At 36.8% G+C, this 21,020-nt stretch overlaps 1 protein-coding gene across 1 annotated transcript in view; it reads right to left on the reverse strand.

Moving 5' to 3' along the window:
- Nucleotides 1-1,198: 1,198 nt before the first annotated feature.
- Nucleotides 1,199-21,020, reverse strand: part of CMTM4 (CKLF like MARVEL transmembrane domain containing 4) — a 39,376-nt gene continuing 19,554 nt past the window's right edge. Inside the window, exons 3-4 of the mRNA XM_035543492.2 lie at nucleotides 11,308-11,406; nucleotides 1,199-10,385 (exon numbers count right to left, since the gene is read on the reverse strand). Coding sequence (XP_035399385.1) covers nucleotides 10,212-10,385; nucleotides 11,308-11,406 — 273 coding nt within the window. The 3' untranslated portion in view covers nucleotides 1,199-10,211. The remainder of the gene's footprint in view (nucleotides 10,386-11,307; nucleotides 11,407-21,020) is intronic.

Genomic DNA, 21,020 nt, shown 5'->3' on the forward strand with positions numbered 1-21,020 from the left:
TTATTTATTACTCTGAATGGTCAGAGGGTAAAACAAAATTTAGATGTATTCAAAAATTTTCATTTTAGCTTCGATTATCCTGAAAAAAAGAAAAAAAGAAAACAGTGATTCCAATGTTCATTTTGACCAGGTAATACTTGTGCTTTCATTTTATATATTTTGGATGTCGTCCATCACATCTTGTGAGCCTGATCTATTAAGCAGTCAATTACAGTCTTTCCAGGGGAACGAGGTCAGCCTTCACTGTTTAGAAGTTAGACAGAATAAACATTTTTCTATTCAACTGCTGACAAGCTTCTCTTGACCAAGGAACACCACATCAGCAGCAATATGCCGTTATGTCCAGCACTAATTGTTTGTTTTCTTAAACACTATCAATTACATTATGGTCTGATCTCTAAGCAGATCCAATACATGCTACACCACAACTCATTGAAATCTACCGCTGCTGACAACCTCTCACAGGCAAAAAGAACTGGTCTATCTTGTAGAAGAGTTGTACAAGCACATGACCCTCCACAGTGAATCCCTCTGTAAAAGCTCATCAATCATGTCCCTGCCACTGTCTACCCCCCACACGCTCATGTGACTGTCAAGCATGTCATCCATATTCCCAAGTCTTCCCACAACATTCATTCAACCATCTGTGCATTTCCTCATTTCTTACCCTCTTAACTCCCATGCTTTCACCTTGCACCTAAAGCAGCTGAATGCCCCAAATCTAGATCAAACCAAGGTCACCAAGGTAAGATACACAACCTTCACCCTATGAGGTGGTAGAGCATTACCTACTCACTCTGGCATTTCAGCCCCCAAATCCTTTTCAGTCCAGAACATGCTGCTGCAAACCACAAGATACAGTGTTTTGTTCCATTCCAGAGTACAGACAGAGAAACCCTCACCAGAGCAGTCCCGCCACAACCACTTCAGCAACAAAGCGGTTCCATGTGCTTTCTGCTACATATAATCTTTCATCATGGACTGCTTATACGTGGTTTTTCATTAACTCTGGCATCTATGAAGTTTGTCTTGTCAAAGGCAGTCACAAAAACCTCAGGCAGAGTTTTTTGGTTCAGTTGTTTTAACCCCTATGACATTGTCTCGCATAGGAAATGCATTTAGCAGCTACAGTTGCTGAATAATCAACCACGACACTTTGTGCTAAGTTTATACGTTGCCTTTACAGATGAAGACAATGTTTTAGTGCTTTAATACGTCCATTTATTAAACAGGAAGTCCTTCACAAATGATTTCATAGTATATTGATCAAAGTAAGTGTTAGAAAACTACCATTTTCCCTACATACAAAAATACAGACTTTTAACACTATGAAGACATAATCAGAAGAGTACCATGAAAATCCATAGAGCTCAAATCTTCAGATATCAGAAAGAAAAAAGACTGAAAGACAACTAAATAAAAAATTACAAAAAGTAATGTGCCCATATACAAAAGACTGGAAAAACAACATGACATTTAAAACCGATAAATACACCATTTAAATTATGCTAGAATGGTATGGATTTAAAAAAAAAAAAAAAAAAGGACTGCTTTCTGTATTCCAAGAAAATTCTTCAGCTTGTGTTTTTGTTTATCATTAAAACCGACAGAAAAGAAGTGCACAACATACTGAAAAATCATTACTGTGTAAAACACAAGTTAGAAGTTATGTTTTCTTGTAGAGTTACCTTGCCCTTGAAATTCTCCAAGCATTAACAGCACGATTTACACATACAGAGCTGGAAGATGCTATGCTTACACATGTATGCTCCCGCTGTTACTGAGAAGTAACATCAGATCACAGATGGTTGGTACCTCTACAGAAAGCATCAATTTTATCAGCTGGCCTTGTGAGCAGTTTAAATGAGACCAAAAATACTTACCAAAATAACATGAGATTGCTTCAAGGCTGTACATTGTCTTTATATGCACATTTGCTAGCTTGTGATATTCTTCAAATCCTTGATCAGAACATGCTTATGGTGATAAATAGATACCTGATCCTGCAGTCCCCGAAATCAATGGGGAATTTTGCCTGAGTAAGGATAACAGAGCCAGGTTCTGCATTTGCAGCAGCACATACAGAACGCTTAGAAGATTTTCCTTGGCAATACATTACAATTTTTCATACTTCAAAAGCAAAATACCAAGGGTATTACATAGCAGAATTGTGCTCATATGTTAAAAGGAAAATTGCATCCCCTTCACTCAGTCCAAAGATAGAATTCTAACCCATTATTTTGACTGATACATCTGAGCTGTTCACAATTACCAATCTGTCAGTACAGGAACTATATCCCCAAGGGATAAGTCTTTCAGGCTGGGATGCTCCTTTCTCAGACACCGTAAATTGTGAATTATGAGCTAGTATCAGAAATGTTTAGATTATGCCTACTATGTTTTTCTAGAGGACTCTGAATCAGCACCAAGGATACAGACATCCCACACTGAGCATTTCTTTATACAAGTCTCAAGAAAAGGGTTGGAATACTGTCTAGCTCACTTCAGCAATGTGCTTCATCTCCATCTTTCAGGTAGCAGCTGAAGGTAGAGAAGAGCAGAAGTCATACAATCTTTTGATTCACCATGAGACCATATTTACTATGCAGTACACAAAGGGAAACAATGACTACAGTAGCCATAAAACTGTTTTTAGTGAAAACAAAGCACAATAAAGCCAGAGATGCATTAGTGACTCACATTACAAAAATAGTGTTTACTGGTTTAATAAATTTACATCTCTATTTTTTGTGAATGACAATTGTTTATACCACACATGGAAGGCACCCTAGGTGAAGCAGTTTTTCGGTATTTGTTTACAATTCTGTGAACAGACATACAAAGTGTCAACTTTTAAATCAAAACTGAGCATTATAATGAGAAATAAATACATACTTTACTATTTTATTGTGGGTTCCTGAACCCTTACAAACTTCAACATATACAAATAGATTCAAAATGACACTAACACAGAAGAGAGTAAGTCTAGACAGATAAAATGATGAGCTAATGATTTGTTATTAAAATGTTATTAAAAATGTTGTGTCTTAAGTACAGAAATCATTTAAAAATGCAATTAATTGGCCACAATATATAAATCAAAATATCACCTTATTCTAGAACTGTGACATATGAGTTAAAGCTGGATGAACTGTAATGCTATATGATACACTCTCCTTTCACAATATCCAACAAGTAGAAACTGTTAAACATTCACGATTAAAGTATAAACAGTAGAAAATGAAGGTAGCAATTGTTGTAATAAAAGGGTGCTAGCCAGAACCATTTTAACCTGTAGACATCTGGATAAATGTAACATTACTAAAAATATTTAGACTATAGTACTTTTGGGATTAAAAGGTTACCAAAAGTGATAAATCAGCCTAGTTAATAGAGGGTATTTTCTTTCAAATGCATGAAGGTTTTAACTAAATATGTCTATTGAGACATTTGTCCAAAGCAAAACAAACACAATACCCTGAAATTTCCCATATTCTAGACAATAGTCCTTGACAGTCAGAAGAGGCAGATGGTCATATTTCATTCAGTTATCACATCCAGATGTTACTAAAATAGCTGTAGGGACCAGCCCCAGTCAAAAATAAGAAAAAAACAGATACTCTGTCAATAAGATCTGGCTATTGCTTTTGGAAATGCTCTGATGTCCTCTTTCTGAATTTATGAAGATAGTTTCCATATCCTTCCATATATGCTAACTGTATTTTTCTTTTTTTCCTTTTTTTTTTTTTTTTTTAAACTTCTACCCATGAAGTCCATGGTATACGATAAAACCTTCATAGTAAACTCAAAGCTCTATGTTATAAATACGTCAATCAAGGTAACTATGTATATTGTATATAAAATTAAATATCTTCTGTTTGCCAAGTATAATTTAAAAAGGAATATCTGTGGCTAGTTATAAAAAAATATTTATTAACCCATAGAGATTAAAAGGCAATTTCATTAACTCATCCATCCAGCACACTTTTGAAAGAGTTGCACTGGGACTCTGGATAGGTAACTACCTAATCACATTTTCATGATAAATAGACAACTTTTATTTCCGGGCATATATAAGAACACTTTTGAAAACTGCATATCCCAAAAGAAAATTAGATTGTGTTGTATACTCTAAATTAAAGGCTACTATAAATCACAGTGTAAGCAGATATTTTTTTAAGATTATTTATAGAATACAAATGGTTAAATTATAGACATTTTAAAAAGACAATGCAAAAATAAGACCAAGACAACAAAGGAACCCTTTCAGGCTTGACAGTACCATTCTGGTTCTGTCAAACAGATCGATCTACGTGGCTAACACGGAAAACAACATATCAGGAAAAACTCTATGGAGAGAGAATTTAGAGATTTCCTGAATATTTGTATGAATTCACTTTTAATCAACTCCTTCTGTTAAAATAAAGAGAAGAATATGACAATCCCTACACTTCTTTTTTTCCAAAAAAATATTTCTAGGCAAAAAGTACAACATTCGGCTGTTTGTATTTTTTTGCCCATTTCAGTTTCATTGTAAAATGATAACTTTTGTTGCCATTAAATTTCAAATACATGATACCTGTCTGCACAGTCTTTGATCTTTGTTGGCTAAAAGACCCTACAAACAATCTATTATTTTATCCCATAAACAGCACACTAACCACCCAGTTTCAGAAATGCTACTTGATGGCTTTACTCATCGCAGTGGGACTAAGCAGAAATCTCAGTCTGAAAGAATCCTTTCTTCCAGACACGTACATCCCTCCTGATGCAAGCTTCTAGATCCTGCAGGTCTTTGTGAACCAACCACGACACTTGAGCTGAGTGGAAGTCATTTGATAATCACACTGATTTGTCAATGTACCTCAGGTTTTAATACACCATTAACAACATGGGTGTAGAATCTCTCCAACCATAATATACAGGCAGCCTGGCCCCAAGATTAGGAACAGAGAAACATTTCTACACCTACTTTTATCACCAGGTCAAAGTGTCTCTGTATCCTTCTCTAAGAAGTGCAGAAGATAACTTTCCTTCTGCAGCTGAGGATTCTTCACATTCACACATTTTGAAAACACCGAATTACTAAGGATCAGGTTTGGTTTTCTTTCTCCTTCCCATCCTTTACTACGTTTCATATTCATAATCTAAATGAGCCTACATTTATCTCTCCTAAGTATCTGCTGAAGATGCTTGGCTCCAGAGTTTTCAGCATAAGATTTGTCATTTACGCTCTGATTTTCATGCACAAAGCTGCTCAGTATCTCATCTGAGTATGAGTGAGTATATTATTTTCTACCCTATTTGAATTGCTATTAACTTTTTTTGGTGAAATTATACCCTAAAAACACCACCACCACAAAAAAAAAAAGGAACAGGTAGAAATGCTTACAAAGGTGTCATGGGACAAGAAAATAGCAGATACAGATCAAGGACCAAGGGGGAAAAAAAGGCTGCATTAATAAAGCCATATATTACATAAGCATTTGCTGTACCTGCGAACTCCCAAAACAGCACAAAGGTGGCAAATATAACATTTATATTGGGACCTTAACGTTTATGGAAAACTAGTGGTTAATTCATAGTCCACACGCAGCTTATAGCAGATCAATTCTCCTGCTGTGGTCTGCAACACTTTAAGAACCAGTAAATCTGCTGCATTAGGAAGGGACAATCATTATATGATACAAAGCAATTCGTGGAAAAATAATCATAATGATTAAAAACTTGGAAGTTCTCCACAGTTTTCCCCTCTTCTTTCTAGACTCAACAATGAAACACAAACAGATACAATAAAGCAATTCTAGATCATAAGATGCACAGTGAAACACAGGACAAAGGCTATGAAGAAGCACCCCATGTTACCGATTTAATTTTAAGCTCACGCTTAAGAGACATCTTATAAGCTGAAGACAGCAAGCTGCTTCCACAGCATGGCTCATTGCCGATGCCACACTTCTGAATATAAAGCCAACGATGAACAGCACAGACTGAAATATAGGCATCAAATCTCAAAGGTCAGCACCTTGTCTCTCAAAAAAAAAAAAAGGCAGAGGTAGATGAATCTCTGGTCCTCCATGAGCATGTGGCTCCTAACAGAAAGCCTAGAAGAAACAAATACTATACCAGCTAGCTTCCAAAGTCCATGGGAAAAAAAAAAAAAAATTCTCCCAGCATATCCAGCCCAAATTCCATAAGCTATCACAAAAGGGAAGAGTACATACTTAAGCAAAAGGACATTGGACATGCTATTCTTGTCTTCCTTATAGTGAAGCAGACACTGTACAGATAATGAAGAAGGGTTAACAAAACTAAACATTAAAACGTAACACAGATGAGGCATGAATTTATGAAATGAAAGGAACAAGCAGAGAGTAAAAAGGAACCAACTTGACTAAGGAACAATTAAACTGTCAAATCAGTTCTTAATTATGGTTTTAGAAACCTACTTCTATTGTAGGCAGTTTGCACGTCATTACATGTATGCATAATAAACTCGAACTAAGGCTGACCAAACTGACCACAGCATTAAAAGGAAGATACCTACTCTTAAAACACTGTACAACAATTACTATGCTGTTGCTCCAATCATTTCCTATTGTTTAATGGATATTTCAATGTCTGTGCATAGCTTGCAAAACTTGCCCTCATTTCCACATGCAGAAATACATGGAGATTGCACATCTGAGGGCTTAGTTTTGACTTAAGAGGATTAATCAGAATGCCATTACAGTTTCAAGCATCTCATTCCTAGAAGTTTCAACTGTTTAGCTTTCATTTAGTTTTATTTACGGAGGTTTTTGGGTCCCTTTGCAGAGCTAAACAACACTCTAACACTAAAGGGAAAATTAACCCTGTATGCTCAAGAAAAATTAACCCTATATGCTATCAAATAAGATTAGCTGGCTGGAAGAAGCAATTTTTCTAAACAAATTAAAATAAAAAAAAACAAACCTTTCTACCCCAACTTTATTCCTTAAAAGATTTTTTTTCCCTTTTATGACGACTGCAGTTCTGGTAATAGTCTTAATAAAAGATTACCACCTCTTCAAAACATTATATAAAATTGTCTGGGGGAAAAAGAAAAAAATGTCAACCACTTATGCATCATATGATTGTAATGCTTCAATTTTAGTTGTCCATCTCATAGCCACTTTATCTCCCTACTCTATAATGCAAATAGTAAATAACGTCTCTGTAGAGTAATAAATGCTTAACTTAGACTTTTCGAAAGTATATACTGTACAATACTAAAATCATCTTTGGTCCCCAAAATAAGGAAATAAATTTACATTTGTTTTCCTGTTTTCCAACTGTATCAGATAGTATTTTTTTTAATTCATATTCTCTTTGAATTCTATCCTGAAAGCTGTGCTAAGCTCAAGTCATTATTGATGTAAGTAATAAATAATGGCATATCGTTCTTCATTCTCAACTCAAGAACACTTATTTCATGTGTAAAAGTACTCGAGGTCATACAGCTATACTATAGTACAGGATGAAGTATTACATGATATTAGAAATATAACTATTGTTCATACTAAGTAAGCATTTGTCATTCCAGCTAAAAGATAACAAAAGCTTTTCATGATCTCACTCCAGAAAAAGCTCTGTGAAGTTACCTTTAGTGTAGGTGTGGAAAGGTGTAAGGATTTGGAAGATAAAGCCATAAGCTTGTAGATGCATGAGACCTCCCATATTTCTGAGAAGTCAGATGAACTGAATCAGCACGGGGACTACGGAAGAGAAAAAAGGGCATTCTCTTTCATACACACCATTTCAATCCTTTCATTAACCAGTATCAGGATATACTCAATGGAAAGCCTACACTTTTCGTCAGACATAACTCCTTACCTAAGACCTAACTTCTGTTTCTTCACTTCAGATGTGGGTACTACTCCAAAAGCATGGATCTTCTGCAGGACAATATTCTGTATGTAAGGCTTTTATTTATTTTTTATATTATTATTTTAAAATGATATTTATGCAAACTGCTTTAATGCTGGTTTACAATTCCAGTCTAGATACACTCGTGCTACTTTTAGAGTGCTGAAAAACAACAGGGCTAAAGCAACTATGCTGGCTTCAGTAACTTAATTACTTCATGCCAGAGTGAATACTGAGCTGTCATTTTCTTTTCATGAAACACTCATTAATCCTGGTGAGACACCACCTTAATTAAACATCTATGCTGTAAACCCAACAAGAGATTAGCTACTATGGTTTGATCCTTTTTTTAAGCTGGTGTTGCCTTTGGTATTAACTTGCAATGAAGGACAGTAAGATGTTAATACAGTAACTGGCAAACCATTACTAGTTTAGAAAGGCAAGTTTTCTTTAGCCTCATTAGTAACTCTTTCTTAGTTTTAATCTCAGTCTTAACAACTCAGGTGAAATGCACTGTAGACATCAGAAAAATCACAAATGAGAAGAGATCAGTTTTTTGTTGTTGTTGTTGTGTTTTTTTTTTTTAACCAGTTTTCTACACGTTAAAAATAATTTCCTGCTGTTTGATTCAAACATTGCAATGTAAGGTTTAAATCTGGAACTCCCTCAGTTCCCTCAAATATTAAAAAAGCCCAGGCACTTATACTGATCTTCTGTTTGGCAATAACCTGGTTTTAGTATTTAGAAATCACCTGTCTGCAGTGCGTTGCCTTTTGTTCGTAAGGTTCCAGTTAACTGCATTCAACCACTTAAGAGTACAGCTAAATGAAAACAATACAAAATGCATTAAAGTCACATGTGAGATAAATTCAGGCATATGTATAGTTCCACTAATTTCAACTACTTCATTAGCTTACGCCCAGAAGGAATTCAGTTCTAGAGATCTTCCCCCCCCAACATTTCTTCATGTAACATGCATGCATCCATATGCCAAATAATAGATTACACAGATAAAAACACCAGCCATAAAACTAGAAAAATATTGAGGAACTTCTTTGTTTTACATTATGAAACTGATTACTGCAGAATTCAAGTTTTGATTAGAGAAAATACCCTTGTCTTCACTGGAAGTACAATTAAGAAAACTTCAGTTAGGTAAAACCATTCTTAAATAAATCAACAAATGCTAGAAAAACTTTTTGCAGACATACCCAATTAAAAAAAAAGTTTTGCTTACTACTAACAGTTTTTAGAAGAAGCAAATAACCCTCCGAACAAAGAAAATATGTTTTAGATGAATAGTAATAAAGTGTTCCTAAGATTACATTATAAGTACAAGAATTTTTTGCTAGTTCTTGCCTACCCTACGCTTCTCAGAAAGGTTGAACCTTAAAAGAGAAAAAAAAGCCATGACTGGAATGCAAGTTTACTGAATGACAATTCATTCTTTCTCTCCTTCATCACTGTGCCCTCTGCCTCCCCATTCTCCACCCTGCCTTTTTCCCCGTTTTGAAAACAAAAATAGCATGTATCCCACTGTTAACAGAAACCCCACGTACTTGCACTGGAAGCATTATGGTACGGTGACCATTCAGTAAACATGCTCATCTTGCTCAAGTTCAGATCCAACCAAGGTCATGCATTAACTGAATGTGGTGATTTCAGAGTAATCCAAAGACAACTACCTCAACATTAAATCCATCAACCCAAAGACATGAGCCATCTGCTTATATCAGCTATACGAGTGAACCACCATTGAAACTGTGTGAGATCTTGCAGATGAGAATTGAACTGCACCGCCAAGGCTGCACAAGGGAGGACACAGGGTTGCTGGACACGATACATGACTGAAGTTATTGCTATTTGCCCCTCACTTCCTTTTCACATGTATGAAATTTTCTTCTGGTAGATTTCTTTCTTATATTAAACAAACAAGACAGTGCTGATCTTAGTGTTTATGACAGACGAAGATACAGTGACAGAACATGTGTATCCAGAGCTTGCACTTAGGAGAGGGAAGAAGAGTTTTGTGCAGTTAATCCAACACATTAATGTACTTCTCAACATATATATATATATTATATATTTTATATATATGTATATATATGTGGATGTCTTAAATGGCTCTTGCTTTTGAATGACCAACATTTACTGCCTTCATGACAACAGCTTCTGACTCAATACGTCTACACACATACGCAGGGCTCGACATTCTTTGCCACCATCTGATCTTCCTTTCCTTCCTTAAATAAAGAAAAAACACTTTATTCCATGAGGGAGTTAAGCTCTTCTTTTCCCTTTGCAATCCCATTTGAATATCGCTTTCATGCATCCAGACGCTGAATCTCAGGGCGATGATCTACTTCTCTGGATTCTGTCCGAGCACGTATGTAATCACTGGTCTGACGACTGTTTTGTTGTCTGCTGTTCATTCGCCACTTTTTAATAGCTAAATATGTGTTCACAGCATACACTGCCATTGCCAAGAAACCAAATATCTACAAGAAGTAGAAAGAATTGTCAAAGACAATTTTTGAAAACAAGAACAACAGTAGTTTCATAACAAATTCTTCAGAAGTTAAGTTTTCTACCTTACTGCACTGACAAATCATCATGGCCTCTAATATTGATGATGTTCCTTCCTCAATGATCTAGAGAATCTGTCAAAGCTACTAAGATCAATGATCCCAGAAAACTGAGTTCTCTGTCTACCAATGCGACAATTAAGTCTTGCAATACAACTTCAATGAAGAACCTCTTGTAAAGAAGAATAAAGCTCTTCATCCTGTGGAATGAACTGTTTGGATGAATACAACAGTGAACAAATGACAAAAGAAGAGATGACCAGTCCAGACTATCAACCTAAAAGAAGAGTTGATTTGCAGGGCTTTCTGTATGTTTGTGCAGAACTCGTGATTTTCAACGTCCAAGTTTGGGAAAAAAATAAAATTTTGCAAACGGGAGCACGAAATTTATTTGCTTGACCTTACTGCTCTAGATTGAAAAATCTAAAAAATAAAGTACCACTATACTCCCTCTACAAAACAAAAATTAGTGAGCAAGAAGAATTCAGCAAGATTGTGTGTAAGCAGCTCCGATTTCATAAGAATCTTTGGCTATACCTTTTCTGTAAGCTTGCAATATACTGCTGTAACACCTTAGCTATCTATAGAGAAAGATGCAAGACAAAATTGTTAGCATTCTCAACAATCTCTTTTCCTGTTTCTTCCCTCAAGACTTGAGACAAAATTCAAAGATAATCAATTCTTTTAAAATCAAAATTAACGCATAGCCAACTGTAAAATAAGAAGTAAATTGGGATGGCAAAGGTAGCAGAAATACTCCAAGAACACAAGGGAAAGGTTATTCTTAGTTTTAATAGAAGGTATTAGTTGCATATAAAGAAATTCAAATTCTTACCACAGCAGCAATTTCTGCTCCAGTTTTATGGTTTAAAGCAGCAAGTACTACAGAGGCAATGAAAAAGAAGAAAGTGCTGAGTCCAGTGTTGACCAGATCCTAAAAAAAAAAAAAAAAAAAAAAAAAAAAAAAAAAAAAGGCATTACTAAAAATAATAGTTTACTTGCTTTTATTAGAATTGACAAAATGGAAGAAGGTTAGAACAAAAACTATAGTAATACAGTCCCACTTCCTATGCAGTTATCACATATAAAGGACGACAAAGTCTATTACAAAGGAAACAATTCTATTCACAGTAGCTGAATAGAATTAAAATAGCACGTATGCATAAGGCACCAATGTGGATTCTGGATGTTTTATCTCCATTTCCATTGGGATTACTAAGAACGGACTGTCAGGATAAGCAATGAGTAAAGCTGTTCCATCTCAGCTGACGCTGAAGCAACCTGAGTCTCAAACTCTAACACCCCCTGAAACCCCTTGTCTCTTTCACATCACAACAACTGTCCAAGCACTGCCCACATAACACTCATGAATTTTACTACAGTAAAACTTGAGGCCTTATCTGTACACTAGTACGTGTCTGATAGTCATTTTATGAATAGCAGCTGCCTGTATTGTAAAAATACACAGGAAGTTTATACATATCTATCACATAGGATTGATGTTTCAAGCAGACGTTTCAAAACGTAAGCACACTGACACCCCAGGACACCTAGGTTCAGGGAAAATTCTTGCTTTGTTTCGAGCACTGAAAAAACATTAAGCAACATGCAATTCAGTTATTCATATGCTACATATGCCACTTGTTCAGACCATTAGGCTGCCATACCTTACAAAAATCAAGGTCATTAACACATCAGTGGGACATAACTAAATTCTAGCCATCATTTATTTGAGAACGCTTTAGAAAGTAATTTCAAAAATTGAACATTTCTGGTGCTGTGCAATCCACAGGGAAACTATCCATCTAAAGGTACTGACTCAGTGACAGCCAAATCAAAATTAAGCATACCTGGGGATAAACTGTATACTTGAGCACTGTGGCCTGGTCCTCATCAAGAATGGGGACTTTCCCAAGAAATCCAAGTGGTTTCCACTGCCCACTGCTTTCTCCCCGTGTATTCAGATTTCATGAGTCTAGTGAGACTGTCTTAGCAAACAGTAAGGAAACACGAGACAACTGCAGGTCTCTTGGAAACTATTACTATGTTTTCACCTGGTAATGCATAACTAGAACTTGAACAGAGTTCAATCTGAGATAGATGTTATCTGCTACTAATGGCATCACATAAAATCAGAACTTTATTTAATAGTTACTGCAGCTTGAATAATATAACTTCTTGGCTTGCAGAGATGTATTTAAGAGAAAGATATTAGAAAAGAAGTGACATTTCACAATGTCTCCAAGTATCTCCCTCTCCAACTTTTGAGTTTAGCAGCTCTACCTGTGCTTCTGAGGTCTCTAAAAAGAGCTTTGGTTCTCATCTGCACACACCTTTTCTTTTTCCCTTACTCACTATGTATGTCAATAGATACCAGACTCAACAGTATACAACATTTTCATCAAGTCTCTAGAGTAAAAACAAGTATGTCACCAAGAATGCCAAAAACAAATACTGAGGAGAGGGCAGCCACACTTACGCATTCCTTTGGATATACGGACACAATAGGTATAAGGTGGTTATCTTACCCTTGTAAGGGACATTGGAATGCTGCGTTCTATTCTGCCATCCACATTTTTAAAATTATCTTGAAAAATTGGACAGGGTACAGAATAGAGCCACAGACGTCACTTGAAAGGAGGATAAAATTTCTCACAGTATAAATCAAAGAACCTAAACTGCTTTGAATATTAAATGGATTGAGCTGTGTACATGAAGACTACGGTGTTCACATAATCAAAAAATACTGGCTGAATTAAAAAAAAAGCATAGAAAAGCACATCAAAACTAAAAGCATAACAAAATCAATAGCTGAAAGGTTAAGACCAAAGTCATATTCAAAATTAAGTAAATTTTAACTGTAAGGTACCATTAGAACAAACAGCCAAAGACACGTTTAATATTCCTTTTCTTACTTCTTACAATCCAGATTTCTTTTTCAGACACACTTTGTACTTCATTACCACACTTAAAAATGGCTAAATGGATGACACAATGCTGAATGACTTACAGGGTCAGATGTACTTATCAATTAATCCTGCTGACCTCTGACTTTTTGAACCTACCAGCTTGATCAAGTTGTCAAAGGAGGTTAGAATAAGCAAGATTGTTAGACCTATCCACAATATAACAGACATCAAATGTCTTCATGCTACAAATTGACTTGAAGGCTTCTTAAAACAAGTTTGAGATACTGCGAAATGTACCTGCAGGAGTCTTTGTCATGATTTTTCCAGGAAATCAAAGATACAGGTGCCTTTGAAAGCTCATCATCATGACTGTGTTTGTATTTTTTTGCACTCTCAACAAAGAATATCAGATTTGTCTTTGCAAAGAATTCAACAATTCAAATCTAAATACTTTATTCCATCTTGTGATTCCATTTTTTTCATTTCTGCCATTTCATTTTCCCTGTTTAGGTCAAAACCTTTGAATGCAATCAATAATTGGTTCACATTTGCACAGTAGGACTGGTCTCTTAAAAAGCTGAAACTAAGACAACTTTCATATCCACAAGCCAGACTGTTTGGAGCTTGAGGAGCAATGACACATCAATAACATTGTGGTATAGGTACATAATGGTAAAATCACCAACGCACACATCGGGGGATGTTTTTAATCCGAAATTTGGTACTTAAACAAGAAAGATAAAAGAAAAAAAATCTATAATGGTTTTGGAAGGAATCAGAGTAGAAACAAAAAGAGAATGAACTACAGCAGGAATTCAAGAAGCAAAGGACACTCCCTAAAATAACGTAGCTTTTTTCCACGTAAAAGAAAATGAATAATCGTGACAATAAAAAGAATAAGCTAATTGAAAAAAGATGAGTTCTTTCAAATCTGGCCATGGTGTAGCTCAATTTCTTACTATTATATTTATAGACAAAGTAAAAACCACATCACACGGATAAAAGAATTTCTGCTGAAATTACAGCAACCTCATGAGACAGTATGCAGTGCCATAAAACACAGTACAAAGCTGCCATCCATAACAGAGAATAAAATCTATGAGCTGAATCAAATCCACTCTAGACGGCTGCTGTTCCCTTTCTCCTTTGCAAAACAATTTAAAATGAAAAAGATTGACTTCCGCGCCCTTGCTAGTTACTCACGAGTCATTCTGTTCAGTCACCAGTGGTCCTAACACTGGCATTCATCCAAAGGAGAGTATCCAAGGACACATATTTGCTACTGCCATCGCCAGCTAGCTATCCCACTCAGAAGGAGCAGAAGGCAAAGGAGACATCTTAATTTGTGCGTTTCTGCCAAGACAGCATTTTATACTGAAGTAGAATGAGGTTTTGTTCTGCTTATTCTGCTCTGAAAGGTGGGAATCTCTAGATCGGAAGAGATAGCATCCTATGGTATTTTGCTTTAAGGGCCTGAGCAGGTATGGTTTTTAGATTAACAAAGATCAAAAGTCAGAATTGGTGCTATTAGGTGGGCTACTAACAGACCTAAAAGCTCCTGAAAGCTGCTGCAAAGGACATCAGCTTTTGAAGTCTCTGTCTAGTCCTCCAGTTCGGTACGTTTACAGAAGCTGACTCTGATGGTCAGAGGTGGCAGGAATACCCACACACCTTTACCAACTGCTCTCCATGGCTTCACGCATGCAAGCTTCTAAGAGATATTTAAGTGCTTTGCCTTTTTATCCTGTATTTTGTGGTAAGAGACTGCACAAATGACCAGGTACTATGTGCCATATCACAATTAATAACAAAAACATGATTTTTAAACCAGCTGTTGCTTTTGTCATTTGCTTTCTGATATCTAGGTTACATTTAGATGGAGTTTAAAGCTGCCACATAACTAATCTAGAAAAGAAACCTGCACATCTCAACAACCTGAATTTGTCACGGAAGGTCACAGAAGTTACTAGTTGCTACCCAAGTTAGTTTCAACAAAAGAATGCTCAAAGTAACATCTCCTTTTAGCTCTGTTTTTCTCTTTTTTCTGTTGCTTTTCTTTTTTCTTTTTTTTTTTTTGGGGGGGGGGGGTTAGTATGAACAATGCCCCCAGTTTTTCTCCCATCAGTACTTCATTTGCATGGTTCAGGAACTTCTTCCCCTGGTTCCTACATGAATCTATCAATCTGAAGTTTACAAACACACCTGTCAACCTTCTCAACCAAGCATCCCTGGTCAAAATCACATAATGTTATTCTCTATTTGTATTATTATACTTTGTATGAGCGTAAAAAAAAAAAGAATTACTAATTGAAATAATGGTTTCCTCAAGCAAAAGTAAGTGCTAGGTAAAAGGAACCAAATTACCTGTATGGGTATTAATTCCCATCTCTTTTTTCTTATCTGTTTGGACGTGGGTAAGGGAGACTTTACTCAAACACCACATTCTGCTATTCAAGGTTCAGGTAAACATTACTTCCCTCTGACAAAATAGTCTGTGGCCAACAGTTCCAGAAACATGCTAGCGAGCTGCAGGATTCAAGCTGTGCAGAGGTGCCTCAGTGCCCATCTCACGGCCCAGGACTACGCCGCCTGTCCCCAGCGCAGCCCCGCAGGGCACCGCGGCCCCAGCAGCCCACCAGTCTCAGGGGTCTCCCTCCAGCCCCAAGTGTCTGGTGCTTGCTGCAAACAGGTTGTGTTGCCAGCATCTCAAGAAAAGTACATAAAAAAACATTAAACAAAAGAAGTGACTTTCAAAAGCCTCAGTCAGCTCACCAAAAGGAAGGCCAAGAACGTGATAGGATTTTGAAGAAATGGAAGAAGTGGCTACAAAACCAAGACTCACATGGTTTATTTCTTGTTTCTAATTATTTTTGAGTTGGAAAACAAGCTCTGTTAAATGTAGTAATTCTGCTGTAAATGACAAAATATATTCTGGAATGAAAGCTTCCATAATCCCTGCTTCATTTTGGTTCCTCGGAGATCCCCTACTTCCCCTCTAAATTCTTACTTAGCTGCTCCTCGCTGCTTCCCACACATTTTTCTGACAAACAATTTGCACACAGACAGACCACCAGTTTTCTTCACAATGCAACAGACCTACTAGCAATAAATACCCGGCCAGGTAATACTTTTGGGTATTTCAAGTTTGTGTTTGTATTGCTTACAGAATAATGCACCACTGTTTACACTGTGCTGCACCAAATAAGAATTGCCCACAAAGAGCACAAGCCTGAAGGAAGTAAATTCTGAGCATCTTTCTAAATTTATAAAATACCAATTTTTCATCTTTAATAGGCATTGCTATTTTGACAATTGAGAAATTAAATAAGTTATCCCTCACTTTCATTTTCAACAGCTAAGCCAGCCAAAGAAAACCAAGATGTTTTTTCACAACAGCAACAAAAAGTTAGGTCATGGGAGAATAAAATTTATCAAGATTACTCCATGAAGGTCTTCAAAATTCAGCTTTGCAATTCCACTCTTCAGAGCCAAGGTTGGCAAAGACCTTCCTCAGTCTGGCATCTCTTCAAGGTTCCTTTCATCTACCTCAGTGTCAGTTGCTTGCCCCCAAGGCTTTACCTTCCAAACAACTGGGGGAAAAAAATAAACCTGCAAAGATGATGAAATAAGTTTTCAGGCAGCACAAAAATACACACACCAATCTGTGTATTCAAAGGCATACACCTGACTTGTTTCCTCCCTGTAGCAGTGCTGCCCAGGGACTGAGCCCAAGCTAATAAGCCCAGCAGAACTCTAATTAGTTTGTGCTGTGCTCCGCTCAGTGCCTCATTTTTAAGGCTGCCCTACATTGACAAACTGTATTCAGAACTACACAGACAAAACACACTTCCACTGTTGCAGTGAACATTAAAAAATAAAAATAAATTGTCAAAATCTATTGAAAGATTTTTGGTATACATAAATAGTCCATTCTGCTGATTGACTACGCAACGACGTGTCTAATGACCTGGATTTATCTCATCAAGCTGTCATCTAAGAGACACTGTCAAATTCCAGCTATTTGCCATCATTTCCCTCCCTCCCTCCCCTAGTCATCCTAGGTACTGCAGCATTTCTGTGGCTCCACCCCACAGAGACAGGAATTCTCAGAAAGCCTGGCAAATCAGATGCAAATTCACCAGGACAAAGTTACCACAAACACTTCTGTTCAGTTTCCTGCTCTAGCCCTACCGGAGGGTCATGTCATCCACACCACTTGGATGCAAGATCTCAGGCTCTCATTGTAGATCATATGAGATTCAAATAATGATTTTAAAAAACAATAATAATTTAGCCAAACACAAAACGAATGAAAGATTCAGTTATTAGTCAACACTGAATACAAACATTTCAAAGCAGCAGCTCATCGGTTCAGCAGGAATCTCTGCTGTAGCGTGCACTAAATTCCCCTCTGCCACTTGCTAGTCTCCTTGCAGGATAGGCTCCCTTTCAGCTGTGAAGCACGAAGGAAACAGAAATTTCCACCAAGAGGTTCCCCAACTTTTGCATTTCTGCATAATACTGATAGTGCTGTGCAAAACGGGCAAGCCACTGTTCTTTCATGTCACTGTAACAAATCCATCTTGTTCCAATGCACCCAAGCACGGTTCTTTTCTGACCTCACCATCTCCAAAGTTTGTTCCATGTTTATCTCAGAAAAATGTGAACATGTCCCCACGTCCCCAGTTAGGATCAAAACAAAGCTCGTTTCCCAAATGGCTAAAAATATAAAAAACAGAAAATGGCTATTTTAATAAATATGCATTATTCTGCCAGATGCAGATTCTCATGTTCATTCTAACCACAGACAGCAGATAATATCCATAACACATCAGAAAACCCTAATTTTAATAAAGTACTAAAGGGAATAGTCACATATTGGATAATAGCAGTTGATGGTCTGGTCTTCTAATACGAAGGAGTATTTGGAAAACAAATGGTTTTCCTAGAGAGTTTGTGCACACACTGTTTGAAGAAAGACCTCTTCCTAAACTTAACACTGATTTTTTTCCCCCACACACACACAACAGCTTCTTCATCTCAAACAACTTCTGAAAGCAAAGTCTGAGATTTTTCACAAGGGAAATGCTCATTATAAAGTCATACATATTTTTAAAAGCAGTACATGAATTTCTGCATAAAGAGTGATTTTCTCTTAAAGCATTCAGGAGTGTGAAAATGTATTGTTCAGAAAGCAATTCCTGTGATAATTGTCTCACAGGGGCTGCAAAATTATGAAAACTGTCAAAATACAGGAAAGTATGAAATATTGGAATAGGCAAATAATGCATAAATATACAGCTAAGTTGTAAGGAATAAAATGCCAAAATAAGCATTTTTTAAGGCAGAAAGCACACATTTCTGCATTCTTAAATTCCTACTAACTTTGGCAAAGTAATCTCCCACAGGTTTTATTAGAAGCTGTTAATCTCACACTCTGTACATGGAACAGCAGACTCCATCTACCTGAATAATGAAGATACACCCACACGCCTCTAAAAGTAAAGGCCATATCAGACTACTGATTATTAAAATAAGTAATCCCAGGAGGAAGGATGGTCTCATCAGTTAATGGACATCAGAAGTTCTCATTTCTGCTAGAGGCCTTTGGTATACGTAATCAGAAGAGACTTGCAAGATCACAAGTATTTACTTTTATCTCTGTTGATCAGCAATACAAATTGAAGGAAAAACATTTGCAGATTATTCCGTTTGTCTTTCACGTTAAAGTCTGACCATGTCATGCTGCGCCATGTTGAGGTATGGTATTGAGTGTGACCACTCCCCTAAACCAAGAGCTCAAACCATTTTATTTATTTATTTATTTTAAATCAGTTGCATTTTTAAGTACTCTTTTCTCTAAAGATCTCTAACACCAAGTGCTATGCAAAGACGAGTAATGCTGCACTCAAACCAGCAATTCTTGTCACTCCACTACTGGAAAGGTGCCGCTCAGATCTGTAAGAAGTCAGAGTGGCTGAAAGGATGCATCAGGTCACACTACAGGTGATATCCTGCTTTGCTTTTTTTTTTTTTTTGTGGTGAAAAGGCAGTAAAAGATAGTCTTCTGTATTTACGTATATTCAGCATACCGCCTACAAGAACGCTTTGACTGTAAAAGCATGCCATGGGGTTCAACAGAAGAAAAGCTACTGACACACAGAAGGGCGTGCAAAGTTATTAAACTGACTCTTCCAGAGATCCAGCTTCAGCTCAGCCATGGACACCACGTATAATACTCAGTGGTCTCTTGATAAAAATAGTCTTGGCCAAGCTTACTTTCACCACAAGCTGACTCAGCATTTACTGTTAAACCACTCTCATCACACCAGCAAAACCACCACGTATCTTGTGACACTGAGGCGCTTACGCTCTTACACACCTTACTAGCATGTCACAGAACTGTGCAGTTTACAGAGATGGTCTTCAGTTGCTGGTATCGCCTGTCAGACTGTTGTGATGCCCATTAAACAACCAGACTGGTAACAGAAAGAGACCACCTTCTCTCTGCAGTTGCTACTTTTCAACTTGCTGTGAACACAAACAGTGGTAACACTGGCAGAATGGAGATAAAAGAAGTAAAGGCAAGGCAATCCAATAAAATACCTGTGGCTCCACTGGTTTTGTTTCGCAAGCCACCTGGCTCTACCCCACCTACAGTTACTCATCACTGTCTTCAATCCTTCTATCTAATCTGTCTATCAAACACTTGTAGGAAGAGTTCCCTCAATAAATCATGCACCCCCAAGGTACAAAGACTCATCTATTTCCACATTCCAGTCTTGTTTTACAGAAGTCATTTAGGCTTACAAACAACTATGGTAAATGTACAAATTGCAATAATAACACTAAAAACAGAACAAAAAAAGCAATCACACGGAAGCCTAGAAACCTCTGGGTCTGTTCTCCAACATCATTTGAAAATTACTGTTAGAAAATAAAATAGAACATGGGCACAAAAATATCTGTACTGTCCAGAGAAGTTGATATAAATATTGTCCTTAGGCTGACAGATCTTTTGCTAGAGTGACTCATGTTGATTTTGTGACCTGTGTTTATGCAAACCAGTCTGAAAGTTTAACTCATAATACAGCATAGAAATGGAGACTTGTACAAAAGGAATGTGCATTGCCAGCAGTTCATTTCCTAAAGCTCCTCGTAGTTGAGAGCACATTAAGCACTGCCAGTCAATGTTTAATAGTTAGGTGCATAAGCAATTCAACACCTGATTTTCACAAAAAGCACATGATTTTTTACACTATTACCCAATGATTAATCTGTTTAAGAAAATATATGTAGCACCAGAATCCTAAAATGGAAAACAGCTTAGGAGAGAACAACAGGCTACTGTAAACATAGCATCTGTCAAAGTTAAATAACTACAGACCGCATTTTTATCCACTTCATCCACAAACAGTAATTACTGGCATTAGCATAAAGTCCTTCCTTCCGAAAAGAATCTAACAGAAAAAAATTTTAGCTCTATTTAATGTAGTTTAATCTTGCTACGTTGCAAAGCTCATTCTGCTGTTTGTATTCAAAGTAAAATGTACACTTAACTCAGCATAAAGAGTACTCATACAGAATCTTAAACATCAGCAGAAAGTAAAGTGCAAAGACCAAACTTAAGAACAGCTTT

The sequence above is a fragment of the Cygnus atratus genome, chromosome 12, assembly GCF_013377495.2.
Source record: "Cygnus atratus isolate AKBS03 ecotype Queensland, Australia chromosome 12, CAtr_DNAZoo_HiC_assembly, whole genome shotgun sequence".
Taxonomy (NCBI): domain Eukaryota; kingdom Metazoa; phylum Chordata; class Aves; order Anseriformes; family Anatidae; genus Cygnus; species Cygnus atratus.